Here is a 14,938-nt window from a genome sequence, read left to right on the forward strand (position 1 = left end):
CAACCCGCCCAGCTTCGCACGGGTATAAAATATATACCCTATGTCACTCACTGAAAAAATGATTAAAATCGATCCAGTAGTTTTGGCTTGCCCGTGGCCCGCACGCGTTAAATTTGGAGTAAAACAATTCCCCTTTCTTTATAGCATGAAGATTTCCTGCTATCTTTGGGATATCTAAATTCATACCCTACATTTTTGCATATTCACTTTTTGCATTTTTACATATGTATTCATTTTATTTTTACAACAATTACTATATTACAGAATGTCTTTATATACAACGTTCATAGCCTTCTTGTCATTAGACAATACAAACATGTTTTCTCTAGAGGTTACTCTTGAAAGAGCGACATACAGTTGGCCATGTGAAAAACAGTTAAATTGGAATGGTAGATCCGATGGTATCAGAGGGATTCGATGAATCAATACATCTTCTCCGGTACCACATCCTGTGAGTATTGTGCACTCTATTATGAAAGTTGTCAGTGATTTTACCAGCAAACGCGTGCCATTGCAAAGTTTAGGTGGACTTAGGTTTCTTAATAAAATAACAGGACCACCTATTTTCAGCTCCATTTTGTGAGGAGGGAGTCCAGACGGTTTCAAAGAATTTAGAAATTCTGTAGGAAATTGAACAGCTTCTTCCAAATCGAGAACAGTATCGACCGAGTAGTATATTTTCGTCGGCGCATCAATCTTTGAAATAATCAAGTTATTTACTTTATCTACTTGTTCGTTAGTTGGTGACAGAATAGCTCTTTCTTTAAACCAAGATATTGTCTTATAACTTATGTTATCAATGTCTGGATAGACATTGTTGACTAACTCTTGGATGTTGTCTATCAAAACACAAAGGTTTTCTAGGTTAATCCTTCCCTCACTTTGTGTTAATTCTCCATTGCCAACTTTTAGCAGCATCTCTGGAAATAGCCTGTTCTCACGTGAACCCCATCAAAATCCGTTGCGTAGTTTTAAAGATTTAAGCGTATAAGGGGACATAGGGACAGAAAAAGCGACTTTGTTTTATAATATGTAGTGATATTAGGTGCGCAACTAAATTCACGCTGTTTGTCAATAGATGCTGCCAGCAGTGTGTGCTAGTCGATTCTAACAGAACCTAAAGGCCATAAACCAAGCTTAGACATATGGTAAGCAAACTGCTTCGACACATTAGTGATTTTGTTTTGGTATCACATATTTTTGGTTTTGTTAAAATGTCAGATTTTTTGCCGAATAATTGTTATTTCACGGGAAGTGTTGATTTTCTTCTTTTATTCGAAAAAAAACGGCGGCTGAAGCGCACCGAGAGCTACAAAAAGTTCATAGAGATGCTGCTTTAGGTGAAACAACGTGCCGAGATTGGTTCCGTCACTTCAAAGACGGTGATTTTAATGTTGACGACCGTCCGCGTGAAGGAAGGCCAAAAACCTTCGAAGACGCTGAATTGGGAGCATTGCTCAATGAGGATCCGTGTCAAACGCAAGAAGAGCTTGCTTCAGTATTAGGAGTAACCCGCCAATCCATTTCCAAGCGATTGCATGCTTTGGGAATGATTCAGAAACCGGGACTTGGGTTCCTTATGAGTTAAAACCAAGGGATGTTGTACGTCGTTTTTTCGCCTGTGAACAACTGCTTCAGCGGCAAAAAAGGAAGGGTTCTCTTCATCGCATCGTGACGGCTGATGAAAAATGGATTCATTACAGCAATCCAAAGAAAATAAAGTCATGGGGACTGCCCGGTCGTGCTTCTACGTCGTCGCCTCGGCATAATATTCACGCTGCGAAGGTTGTGCTATGTATTTGATGGGACCAAGTTGGTGTTACTTATTTGAATATTCACGCTACGAAGGTTGTGCTATGTATTTGGTGGGACCAACTTGGTGTTACTTATTATGAACTGTTACAACCAAAAGAAACCATCACTGGGGATCGGTGTCGACTTCAATTGATGCGATTGAGCCGAGCACTGCGCGAGAAGCGGCCGCAATACGCAGAGAGGCATGAAAAAGTGACTCTACAGCATGGCAACGCTCGGCCTCACGTTGCCAAATCCGTTAAAACCTACCTGGAAACACTGAAATGGGAAATCCTACCCCACCCGCCATATTCTCCAGATATTGCGCCGTCCGATTATCACCTGTTCCGATCGATGGCACATGGTCTAGCTGACCAGCAGTTCCATTCTTATGAAGACAATTAAAAAAAGTCTTGATCCGTAGCTGGCCTCAAAAGATGAACAGTTTTACGACGACGGTATGGGAGATCTACCAGAAAGATGGGAAAAAGTAGAACCCAGCGATGGGCAATACTTTCAATGATTCACTTGTAACCATTTTTTCAGAATAAAGTTGTATTTTCATCAAAACAACAGCGAGAGCTCAGTTGTGCTCCTAATATTATTGGCGCTCGCTGTTACTAGGCCCTGCAAATTTGTATTTACATAGATAAAAACGCAAATTGAACGTTCCAAAAGTAAACGATTTCTTAATTATTTTTGTTGTACATATACACGCATCTTATAAATACATATATTTGCAGAGTGCAGTTTTTGTTGACTTATCCAGGATATGTGAAATATTTCGATCTTATTAGAAATTATTACTCAAACGGACATACGAAATTGTATAAGTATTACAATATACATAGTTATGGTAAATATATACTGAAATATAAATTCATAGGTTAAAAGGCTTTACTTTTCCAGGAAGGCACTTTACTCACTTTGCCAAGAGTTCCAATATTGACTGTAACAAAATGGCCCGCCTCAAATGAAATTGGCTCGTGCCATAGCTGCATTGAAATTCGATTCAAACATCTCATAAGGAGCGGATTTCGTCGATCTTTTAAGATATTTCTAAAACTAGAACGCAATTTTCTGTCCTGAAAAAAAAAATGCTAGTTATGTAAATGTTTTTTCCATACTAATATTTTATTGCCGTCGTCTGGTTGCTTTATAAAAACGCTATAAAATTCAATGCTCTTCAATTATTTTGTATTATTAAAATTGCTGCCTCGGTTGGTCTTGCAGTAGCTCTCTTGCCAAATCAAAGTTTCAAAACTATGTTGGCGAGTTTTGACTCGTTTCTTACGAAAGGCTCGGCTGATATTCCTCTTAAGAGTGTATATCAGAAGAACAGAGTCTAATCGCCTTCGGCAATAGCAAACCATAGAGTATATTTCGGCTTCCTCATAAAATAGGCTGACATTCGAAGGCGGCATATAACTGTATGTCCCTCCATTTTGTGAAAAACATTTAGGCGGGCACCACAAAGAGGAGCAGCAGCTCGGACAAAAACCGAGAAAAGGGGTTTAAGCGCCTATTATCAGGTCAGTCCATAAGTTCGTGCGTATTTCATAATTTCACTTTTGTGCCTAATCGTTGGGAAGACATTGTTAATAATGAAGGAAAATATATTAATAAATACTTTAAACATCTTTTTTATTCATTTTAAAACCACCTTTAAAAAACGCACGAACTTATGGACTGACCTGATATATATGTATATAAAGGGCGATCAGATTGGAGGTTTTTTGACAGAACACGCTCGACTACTGTCAAACTAAATACATATTGTTTTCAGTATTCATTGACATTTCATCACGGAAAGACTTACGTCCCAACAACATTTACAAATCCTCCAATTGTATTACGAAAATCGACGCTCTGTGAAAAGTGTTCATCGCGCGCTCAGGCCAACTTATGATATTTAGCGATGAGGCCCATTTTTGACTTAATGGCTACGTCATTAAGTGAAATTGCCGTATTTGGGCAACCCATTCAAGAACATCCATTGAAAACAGTCGTCTGCGCTGAGGCAATCATCAGCACATATTTTTTCAAAGATGAGGCTGTCGCCAATGTAGCAGTGAATGGCGAAGGCTATCGCGCCATGATAAACGATTTCTTGATGCCGGAAATTGAAGCCCGAGATCTCCATAACATTTGGATCCAACAAGACAAAAAGACAAGGCTACCTGCCATACAGTCCGTGATACAATGGATTTACGGCGTCGTCATTTCGATGAGCAATTTATCTCTTGTCTGGACTGAAGTCCTCCAGCAAGTCATTTACAATTGGTGTTTACGGACGGCCGAATTACCATACGGTGTAGTTGAGGCCAACATTTGAAAAGGACTATCTTTAAAAAGTAAATGTCATGAATGGTTCTACGCAAAAATAATAAAGATTGCAAAGATTGAATTTTCGTTGTACGACAATTATTTTTGATCCTTGTGAAATAGGCAGCTGCAGTATAGAAACAGACAAGCGCTTAAAGTTCAAAATAAAAATTGCCATCACTCCAAATCATTTTTTTTATTTAATAGAAAAGTTATTAAAAAAAAAGTTGGATGATTAATTTTGTGCCACCTTGTGCCTAACTATTAAATATTTTGAAGTATTATTCAAGTATATAGCGATTTAAATCATTAAGGAGCATATACAGTTAGAATTTTCAAAAAATCGATTTTTTTTTTATTTTTTTCATAAGGGGGAACACCACTGTGATTTTTACAAAAAAATCGATTTTTTTTGCATTTTCTTAAAGTAGATATATTCAAAAATATGTAAAAAATTTTAACTTCAAATCTTGAAAATTGACGAAGTTATACCCAATACAATAAGTGCAGGTAGTGAGGTAGAACGGCCAGTGAAAACTTTGACCGCGTTTTTCTCAAAACGACTTTTCTTCTAAACACGGTGGCCTCAATTTCTCGAGGACTTATGAACCGATTTCAATTTATTTTTTAATTTTTGTACATGTATTGGCAACTGTGGCCGTTTTTAAAAGTTCCAAAAATATATATTATTTCACGCCTTTCGAAAACAAAGAAAGGGTAAAACCACAAACTAATTTTTCAAACCTGAACCATTTTCTCAAAAAAACAAAAAAAAAAACCGCTGGCAGAAATACACTCGGAGGTTTGCTTTTGCCTGCCGAGGGGCGACCGCTATTAGAAAAATGTTTTTCTTAATTTTGGTGTCTCACCGAGATTCGAACCAACGTTCTCTCTGTGAATTCCGAATGGTAATCACGAACCAATCCATTCGGCTACGGCGGCCGCCATTGATGTATGTATAGATTAAGGATTTTTTTGGTTTTTTGTTTTCAGATGACTTTTCACCGCTGTATCGTGGCCACCAGGGTGCATCAGTTTTTTATGACGTCACTGCATTAATATTAATAACAATTGTTATTGTTAATATTTTTTAATAAAAATGTGTGTCAGTATAGTTGAATATATGTATGGTAAATAGATTACAATTTGTCCGATCCTATAATAATCATCCCTACTTATAAAAAAATCATGAAAATCACTTAATTTTCACGCGATCACAGTGGAACACCCCTTAATGTACATATATTTAAGAATACACACAGACAATTTAATATCGTTCCGGTGAATATTTTCGAAGTTACACGCAAATTTGAAAAGGCGTTTTAGAGTGCTTGAAAAGTGCTTTTCAAACTTTAAACGCGTTTTTCTCAAAATGGTATTTTCAAAGTCGGTGACCAACATTACTCGAAAACAGCTAAACCGACTATCTCAAATTTTAACACGAGCTTCTTCGTTTTAGTAATTAATCGATAATTCTCACCGATAAGTATTTTTTTTTATAAACAATTTAAGGCCCAAATTTTGGCCAAAAATCGAATTTTTTTTTTGAGAAGCCGCCATTTTGTCAAAAAAATGTATTTTGCTTATTCCTTCGATTAATTGCTAGATTTAACATTACTTTAATGAAATCAGTTTGGCTTTTTTAATTTCGAGCTCCCGGAGATCAGCTGTAGCTCCTTTCCAAATAAATATTTTTTACTTAAAATACACTTAAAAAATAACATAATATGTGTACAAATTTTTAGATCAATAAATTTAAAAGTTTTCTCAGAAAAAATTCTTCTTTTTAAGCGTGAAATATCTGTGTGTATCCAAATTGCATGTGCTTTTAATAGGCACCAGCCGACGTCCCACCTTTTACTTACCCATCGTTCACATACGGAACAGAGAAGACACGCAATCGTTAAAGTGAATATTTGCACTGCCCATAAAACTATTAGATCTTGAAATATTATGTTATGAGTACATAAATTCATTGTTACGGTAGAAATAAAACTTACAATATCGAACTCTTGCCGTTGTTCCTAGTTCGGTGTTCAAAAAGGCCCAATATGCTAACAAGGTCAGATCTATAAGCTGTTTTGCAAATATTCCTGGTGAACTCCATTCAAAGTAGTTGGTTAGTACCTGCACATTTTCCCAAAGCAAAGCATGCAAGTCTTGCAGAGCTACAAAGCCCATCAAACATTCTTGACGTTGGGCACTACTTGCGAATTGCATCATCTCCACAAATCTGCATTGAAGGCGTGCTGCTCGGCATACATCGAATATCATCACCATGAATACAACAACGAAAAACATAAATTCGAACATTTTCACTTTCAACACAAGCTCCGCGTACATGCTGAGCAATAAATCCACGTTGGGTGGGAACGTCACCACCACAAAACAGATTATTAAAATCATATTGATTGTAAAGTGAATCTGCAATAGCCTGATGTAGAACTTAAGCCTGGAATAATCGAACTGTATGGCAAACTTTTCCAATAACAATATTCGCATTTGCTCAAATTTATTGAAGATTTTGTGATACATTTCTACCTTCCAAGAGCTCTCCAAATACACAATCAGTTGGACCATTACTAAAGTGCTGAACCCAAGACTATCCAACGCGATTGTAAAAGTGTCGTCGCTGTTGTAAATTGATTCTCTCACATTTTTCAAGTGTCCATGGATTAGATAGACGACGAGTGAAAATATAGCAATGATATGTAAACTCATTGTTGTTAATTTTCGGCAGGACAGGTCCTGCTTGCTGACAGATGGACTTAAACAGCAAACAATACCCATTAAAATCATTACACGCTGAAAGGATTGCAGCGATGTTCTGAAGATTGTCTCTTCAAATTGGGACATGCGTGACGTTCTTGGTTAGAAACTTAATACAGTTATTGAGCTAAAGTAGAAGACAATTATTTTTCTGCATTTACGCAGTAACTGAATCTACTGGCTCTACTACCAACATTTACATACATATTTTAGTACATACATACGTATTCACATACACATGCGAGTACTCGTAAATGCACTTATATAATTAATTCTTGCAAGTATCTAAATCTACATACCTTAAATGTAATTACTTAAAAGCGCATTTGTATGACCATACGTACATACATAAAGCGTTTTTCAGTAAGAGCGCTTCAACTTTTTTTTTGAATAAAACACAAACGGTTTGACTTTTTTAACTAATTTTTTTTTATTATCGAGTTTGAACATATACATTTAAGTATGAAGTTCGATTTCTTTTGCATGACCACCGCGTGCACGTTTTACGAAGTCCAATCGTTGATCCCAATTTTCGACCACTCTTCTGCATAAATCGGCCGAAATTCCAGCAATTTCGCATTCAATATTGGCTCTGATCTCTCAAATCGTCGCCGGCTTGTTACTGTAGACCAATGACTTCACATAACCCCAAAGAAAATAGTCTAGAGGCGTCAAATCACACGAGCGCGGCGGCCATTCGACCGGTCCATTTCTGGAAATAATGCGCTCATCGAACTTACTCTTCAACAAATCAATTGTAGCGTGTGCTGTGTGGCTTGTGGCCCCGTCCTGTTGATACCACATGTCGTCTAAGTCCATACCATTCAATTGCGGCCAAAAATAATCGTTTATCATGTCGCGGTATCGATTTCCATTCACAGTAACGTGGCGATCGTTCTCGTCAACGAAAAAATATGGGTCAATTACGCCGCCGGCATGTAAACCGCACCAAACAGTGATTTTTTCGGGATGCAACGGTGCCTCATGAATCACGTGTGGATTGCTTTCTGCCCAGTAACGCATATTTTGCTTGTTGACAAAGCCATTGAGCCAAAAGTGAGCTTCATCACTGAAGATGATTTTTTGGAACAGAACGATATTTTCATAAAAACAACAGAACGATTATTTTCATAAAAAATTTGCAGGATTTGCAATCGTTGCTCAAGTGTGTAGTGTTCCATGATGAAATGTATACTAATGAAGTTTACAAATGACAAGCGAAAAATAAAAAATATTGCGTCGTTCGCCCTCCCTATCGGAAAAAAGTTGAAGCGCACCTATTGAAAAACGCTATACATACAGTGAAGGACTTAAGTTTTCATATAGCAGCATATTTTCTTCTTTCCCAGAAGATATACAATGATTGAAAAAACTGCTGATGTAGGTTTCTCGGAATTCATATTTATTCATAAATTCATAACAATTAAATTATTTCACTACTTATAGTATAAAAATTAAAAAAACAACAAAAAAGTGGTATGACAAAAGTCAAAACTAATTCATCTTAAAACTAGCTTTTTTGAAAACTTTCAGTATTTAGTAGGTTCGTAGGTTCACCATCGTTATTAATCCCTGCGTCGAGGCATTGATCCAACTATTTGGGTAAGCTCTACCTGCGTTATTTGGTTCCATGCCTCCATTAGCTCTTTCTTTACCGATTTTGCGTCAGGAACAGATGGTAATCCGAAGGTGCAATGTTTGGGTAATACGGCGGGTGGGGTAAGAATTTTAAATCTAGTTCCTCTAAATATTTCTGGACTGATTTAGCAACGTGTGGCCTGGCCTTGTCATGCAGCAAAATCAGTGTGTCATGTCTATCGTCCCATTCCGTTTTCTGTGAGAGCTCTATTCAAGCGCATTAGCTGCAGTCGGTAACGTACGCCAGTGATGGTTTCAGATGGTTTAAGGAGTTCATAATAGATGACAACCTTCTGATCCCACCAGGTGCACAACATAACCTTTGAAATCAGAATATTTTTTTTCGCTGTCGAAGGACCTGATTCACCTGACAGTCTCCATATTTTTCGACGCTTAGGGTTGTCGTAATAGGTACATTTTTCATCGCCAGTGACGATGGGATGCAGAAAACCTTTTCTTTTCCGCCGTTCAAGAAGCATCTCACACGTCACCAAACGTCTCTCGATATCCCTCTCCTTCAATTCATGTGGCACCCTGCTTCACCATTCTAGGTCATTCCTATCGCGTGCGAATGTTTACCGACGGTTGATCTGTGAACATCCAACTTTTTAGACATATCATCAAGGGTTTGACATGCGTCTTCATCCAATAATTGTTTGGAAGCGTCGAAACCATTCTTTAAAAGTTGTATTTGATGAAGCGTGATTACCGTAAGTATTGATCAATATACGACACGTTTCAGCTGCACTTTTCTTTGAAAGGTGATAATGAAGCATGACTTCCCGCAAATGCTGTTTTTTCGGGACGAACGTAAACATTTTTGACATCAAATAATAGGTCTATTTATAAGTTCGTGCGGTTTTACAACAGATGGCGTAACTTGATTATTATTCCATCGATCCACATTTCCAAACATTCATTGGAGAGCTACTGTCGTAAGGCACAAACGTCAGTATAAGTTTTTTATTTGAAGCGTAAACAACAATATTTTTACCACACTTGAAAATGTCGAATTTCGTGCCAAATAATGTGTTTTTGCGGGGAATTCTTCTTCATTATTTTAATATGAAGAAAAAAGCAGCCGAAAGTCATCGTATCTTGGTGGAAGTTTATGGTGAGCATGCTCTATCTGAGCGAACGTGCCAGAAGTGGTTTGCACGCTTTAAAAGTGGTGATTTTGGCTTGGAAGACGAAGAACGCGAGGGTGCGCCGCCAAAGTTCATGGATACCGAATTGGAGGAATTGCTCGATCAAGATCCGGCTCAAACGCAAGAAGAGGTTGCAAAAACTTTGGGAGTTGATCAATCAACCATTTCCAAACGTTTAAAAGCCATGGGAATGATCCGAAAGGTAGGCCATTGGGTGCCGTATGAATTGAAGCCAAGAGACGTTGAACGCCGTTTTATGGCATGCGAACAACTGCTTCAACGGCACAAAAGAAAGGGTTTTTTGCATCGAATTGTGACTGGCGGTGAAAAGTGGGTCCATTACGACAATCCAAAACGTCGGGCAACGTATGGATACCCTGGCCATGCTTCAACATCGACGTCGGCGCAGAATATTCATGGCCTGAAGGTTATGCTGTGTATCTGGTGGGACCAGCTGGGTGTTGTGTATTATGAGCTACTGAAACCGAATGAAACGATTACGGGGGATGTCTACCGACGACAATTGATGCGTTTGAGCCGAGCACTGCGAGAAAAACGGCCGCAATACGCCGATAGACACGACAAAGTTATTTTGCAACATGACAATGCTCGGCCACATGTTGCACAAGTGGTCAAAACATACTTAGAAACGCTCAAATGGGATGTCCTACCCCACCCGCCGTATAGTCCAGACCTTGCGCCATCCGATTACTATCTCTTCCGATCGATGCAACATGGCCTGGCTGACCAGCACTTCCGTAATTACGATGAAGTCAAAAAATGGATCGATTCGTGGATTGCGGCAAAACCGACCGAATTTTTCACAAAGGGAATCCGTGAATTGCCAGAAAGATGGGAAAAAGTAGTAGTAAGCGATGGACAATATTTTGAATATTAAATTTGTAACCATTTTACGTCAATAAAGTTTCAAATTTCGAAAAAAAACCGCACGAACTTATTCATAGTCCTATTAAAAAAGAATCTTTACACCTCAAACGAATGTCAACTACTGCGACATCACACATACACCTTCAAATCACCAGTATATTACTAGAGCGAAAACAAAAATATTAGCAGCAGCGACCCCTCTTTCACGAGGGCGGAACTTATTCCCATACCCAATATAATTGACGCTTACACCATTTTTGGGTATTGCGTCGAGCTCCTCCTCAAATTTGTGGCGTGTGTCTTGATATTGTTCCACAAATGGAGGGACCTAAAGTTTTAAGACGACTTCGAAAGTCAAATATTTTTTATGCAGAGCTTTTTCATGGCAGAAATACACTCGGAGGTTTGCCATTGCCTGCCGAGGGGCGACCGCTATTAGAAAAAACGTTTTCTTCTTTTTGGTGTTTCACGGAGTTTCGAACCTACATCTTCCGAATAGTAGTCACGCACCAACTCATTCGGCTATGGCGGCTGCCGTCAGTTACTATACTTCGTGGATTTTTTCTCTCCAGAAACTCCGAAACATGCTCTATCAGATTTAAATCCGAACTCAGCGGAGGTGTATTTTGTTGCCTGGATGCGTAATATAAGAGCCATTCTTTGGCCCTTAGTGCAGTATACTTGGGATCATTCTTTTGTTGGAGAACCCAACCTTACCCAAGACCCAAGTATAGGGTTTTCCTATAACAGGTGTTATTGGTGAATGGATTGCGCTATCGAGAGATGATTAACTATTTTTTATGGCCGGAATTGGATGGTATTGATCTGGACAACGTTTATTTTCAACAAGACGGCGCAACGTGCCACACAAGCATCGATCTTTTGCGGGAAAAGTTTCCGAACTGTGTTATCTCCCGAGGAGGTGATCACAACTGGCCACCGAGATTTTGTGATTCAACACCTTGTGACTTTTTTCTTTGGGGCCACGTGAAAGAAAAGGTCTACGCCAACAGCCCAGGGTCAATTCAAGATCTCAAAGATGGAATTCGTGAGGCTGTCGAGGACATAGAGCAGCCACTTTGCAATTCGGTTATGGAAATTTTCATGAAAAGGATATTGTCCTGTAAGCGTGGTCGGGGTGGTTTTACCTGGTGTTATTTTCCACTATTAACGGCATACCTTTCTCTTTATAATGAAATAAACAGCCGATCATTTATAATAAAAAATAGCAATTTTATTTGAATGTCAAAATAACACCTCTGTTTGGAAAACCCATTATTCTACTGATGGCTGCAATGTTGTTTCAATATGTTTTTAAATGTATACCGGTCAATAGTACCCTCAATAAAGGCCACCTTTCCAACGCCAGATGGAGCCATAGCTCTCCAAACCATTACGCTACCTCCGCCGTGCTTGACAGAAGATATCAAACTTTTCATTTCCATATCCGCATTTCTTCTCCTCTACATTTTTTAGCCATCGCTACCAAATATATTGAACTTCGATTAGTTAGTAAATAAAACTTTAGACCAAAAATACATTCCCGCGTCAATAAGTGCCCGTTTAAACTCAAGCCGAAGGCGACGGTTTGTTTTCTTTTTTGTGAAATCAGAGGCTTTTTACGTGGCGTCCTCTGAAATATCCTCCGCTGTTATTAAAATATGTATCTCTTAATAGCTCTTGGATGAACTCTTATTCCGGATGACTCGACGATATGTTGGACCAATTTGGGAGCACAAATTTTCGGACTTTGGCCGATGTCCCTTGGAGCTTATACCCCTTCAGGTCAGCTTTTTTTCATGTATGTATGTATGTAATAGCAACGACGTTTTATCAACTGAAATTTTCGAATAACGGTACTGTTCAGATACTTTTTCAATGTTTGCTTTGCTTGAGTGAACCAATGCTGATGGACGTTTGAGGACTTTGTAAAACCGCTTTTTTGTTGTTTTGCTAATTCCTTTGTTATAAAGCAAGCGAAATATTTTGATTTTTATAAATTTATGAATAAATATGAATTAAAAACAAAAAATGCTAAAACATTTTTTTCAATTATTGTATATACCGTCTGGTATACGTGATGGTATACTGGTATATATGCTGCCGTATGTAGACTTCAGTCATTGACTGTATATTAGGCCAGGTCGATTTGTGGGGAGGCAAAAAAATCGCCCATTGCTCTGTGAAAATAATATTCTATGGATCAAAATAAGAAACTTTGCCGAAGGAACCATACCTCTAAAACGAATTCTGATGTCCCCCAATTTGGGTCGAACTTTTTAGTTTCTTTTCTATAACTCACTTAAATTAATTTTTTCATTTACATATGTTCTGACTAAATAAATTTCTTAAGAGAAAAAATAAATATTATTATAAATAAATAATAAATATTATTATAAATAAATAAAAATAAAGAAAAAACATAGCCATTTATGGCGATATTTTGAAATTGGGGGACATCAGAATTCGTTTTAGAGATATGGTTCCTTCGGCAAAGTTTCTTATTTTGATCCCTAGAATACGATTTTCACAGAGCAATGAGCGATTTTTAAATCGACCCGCCCTACTGTACATACATACATATTCACAGAGTGGCGAAATAGTAAGTCCTGTCATTAAATAAGGAACACAATTCCATTGAAATGACTTTCACGGCTGGCTTTACAATATCTTTTCCGGTCTACCCAACACATTTTCGCTTAATTCGCTAATGGCGATTTATCATTTCCATCGACTATCATTTCTGGATGGTTGGTGTCAAGGATGATAGATTTAATTCACCAAGGGTTGGTGCAAATGTCGTCTATATACATAAGTCTTATCAAAAATTGGTTGATGACAATAACGCTCGATATTGACTGTATTGACGTCGGCAACTTGCGCATTTTCGAAAAAAATGTTCAAGGGAGCGTCGTCGATGCATCGGCTTCTCCATCAAGACATGTCAAATAAAATTTTAATAGCTACTAACTAAATTTCTACTAGGTACCCGACTCACAAAATAGTTCCTTGTTCCATTGCTTAATGAATTTCTAATTTTAATTCCGATTTCGTTGTTCAATAAGTTTTGCTGTTCGATAAGAGAGGGCGTTGCTACTAGCCTAATTTTGTTTTGTTATGTTGGTAGACTCTTCATATGAACGTATGGGAAGTTCCATTTCAATCTGTCACTGCGTTCTTTATTTACAAGCCATTTAGTATCGACGTGTCATATTATTTTCGGCAACGGAAAAAATCAAGTATCGTGCAGTGATTGAATTTTTTATTTTTGGAAGGTTTAAAAGAAAAGGAAATTTATGAACGACTGTTGAAATTGTATAGTACGGTAGGAAAATGGAATTTAAACGTGGTCGTACAAACCTTGAAGACAGTAAACGCCAAGAGCGTCCAAAAACAGCAGCAACGCCAGAAATTGTAAATAAAATACAGGAAATCGTATTGGAAAACCGTCAAGGGACTGAAAGAGATTTAGGCATCTCAATGGGCATCTCATCAGGCAGTGTAAGCAATATCGAAGAATTGGGTTTCAGAAAACTATGTGCATACTGGGTGCTGCATTCACTAACAATGGAATGCATTGCTGTTGCTTTCTCAGCAAGATTTAGAGCATTTCCGAAAGGATAAAGTGGATTTTAGGCATCGATTTATCACTATGGATAGCACTATGGGTCTATCACCATGAGCCTAAGTCAAAACAAGAGGCTAAAGAGTGGTATGAACCTGGTTCTTCGGTTAGCATCAGTTTTTTGGGATGCGAAAGGAATTTTGTTTGTGTATTACTAGTAAAAAAATAAATTCTGAATATTATTGCAACCTTTTAGACCAGTTGAAAGGAAAAATTCGTGGAAAAAACTAGGTTTGCAAAAGAAAAAAATTATTTTCCATCAGGACAATGCACCGTGTCACAAGAGCATTTCAACACTGGCTAAAATCCATGAATTAAAGTTCGAATTTTTTGAGCATCCACCGTATTGACCAGATTTAGCCCCTAGCGACTTCCATCTGTTTCCAGACCTAAAAAAATGCATGCGTTGAAAGCTTTTTTCATCAAATAAAGGGGTCAAAACATCTGTGGAATCGTATCTTACAGCCATTCCAGATTCTCACTTCAGGGATGGAATTCATAAATTGGAACAAGAGCATTCATGTTCAGGAAGACTATACTAAATAATGAGGTGTATTTCAAACCATAAAATTGTGTTTTTCTTATTGAACTCATCCTGTGTTCGGTTATTGACCGCCAAGGTGATGTAGAAGTAATCAAGATGTATTAGCGACTTGTACTTTTTTTCATCGATTTTAGATTAGATTTACTTGTTAATACACAGCCAGTTCCTGCAGTTCAGCTGCTGTTTGTCCTTTCAATGATACATAAC

At 37.9% G+C, this 14,938-nt stretch overlaps 1 protein-coding gene across 1 annotated transcript; it reads right to left on the reverse strand.

Moving 5' to 3' along the window:
• Window positions 1–2,601: 2,601 nt before the first annotated feature.
• LOC128855294 (putative gustatory receptor 98a) lies at window positions 2,602–6,975 on the reverse strand. Its single transcript, XM_054090071.1, has 4 exons — window positions 6,120–6,975; window positions 5,985–6,061; window positions 2,721–2,879; window positions 2,602–2,661 (listed from the first exon to the last, which is right to left on the reverse strand). The coding sequence occupies exons 1-4, from the start codon at window positions 6,973–6,975 to the stop codon at window positions 2,602–2,604; spliced, it is 1,152 nt and encodes a 383-aa protein (XP_053946046.1).
• Between the last annotated feature and the right edge of the window lie 7,963 nt (window positions 6,976–14,938).

This window comes from Anastrepha ludens, chromosome 2 (genome assembly GCF_028408465.1).
Source record: "Anastrepha ludens isolate Willacy chromosome 2, idAnaLude1.1, whole genome shotgun sequence".
NCBI classification, from domain to species: Eukaryota; Metazoa; Arthropoda; class Insecta; order Diptera; family Tephritidae; genus Anastrepha; species Anastrepha ludens.

Excerpts from the sequence above, each read along its gene's own strand:
- LOC128855294 (XM_054090071.1), bottom strand. The coding sequence starts at position 6,975 with ATGTCCCAATTTGAAGAGACAATCTTCAGAACATCGCTGCAATCCTTT. Across the intron at positions 6,062-6,119 it reads AACGGCAAGAGTTCGATATT|ATCTAATAGTTTTATGGGCA; the intron begins GTAAGTTTTATT and ends TAATATTTCAAG. Across the intron at positions 2,880-5,984 it reads GTTCCGTATGTGAACGATGG|GACAGAAAATTGCGTTCTAG; the intron begins GTAAGTAAAAGG and ends TTTTTTTTTCAG.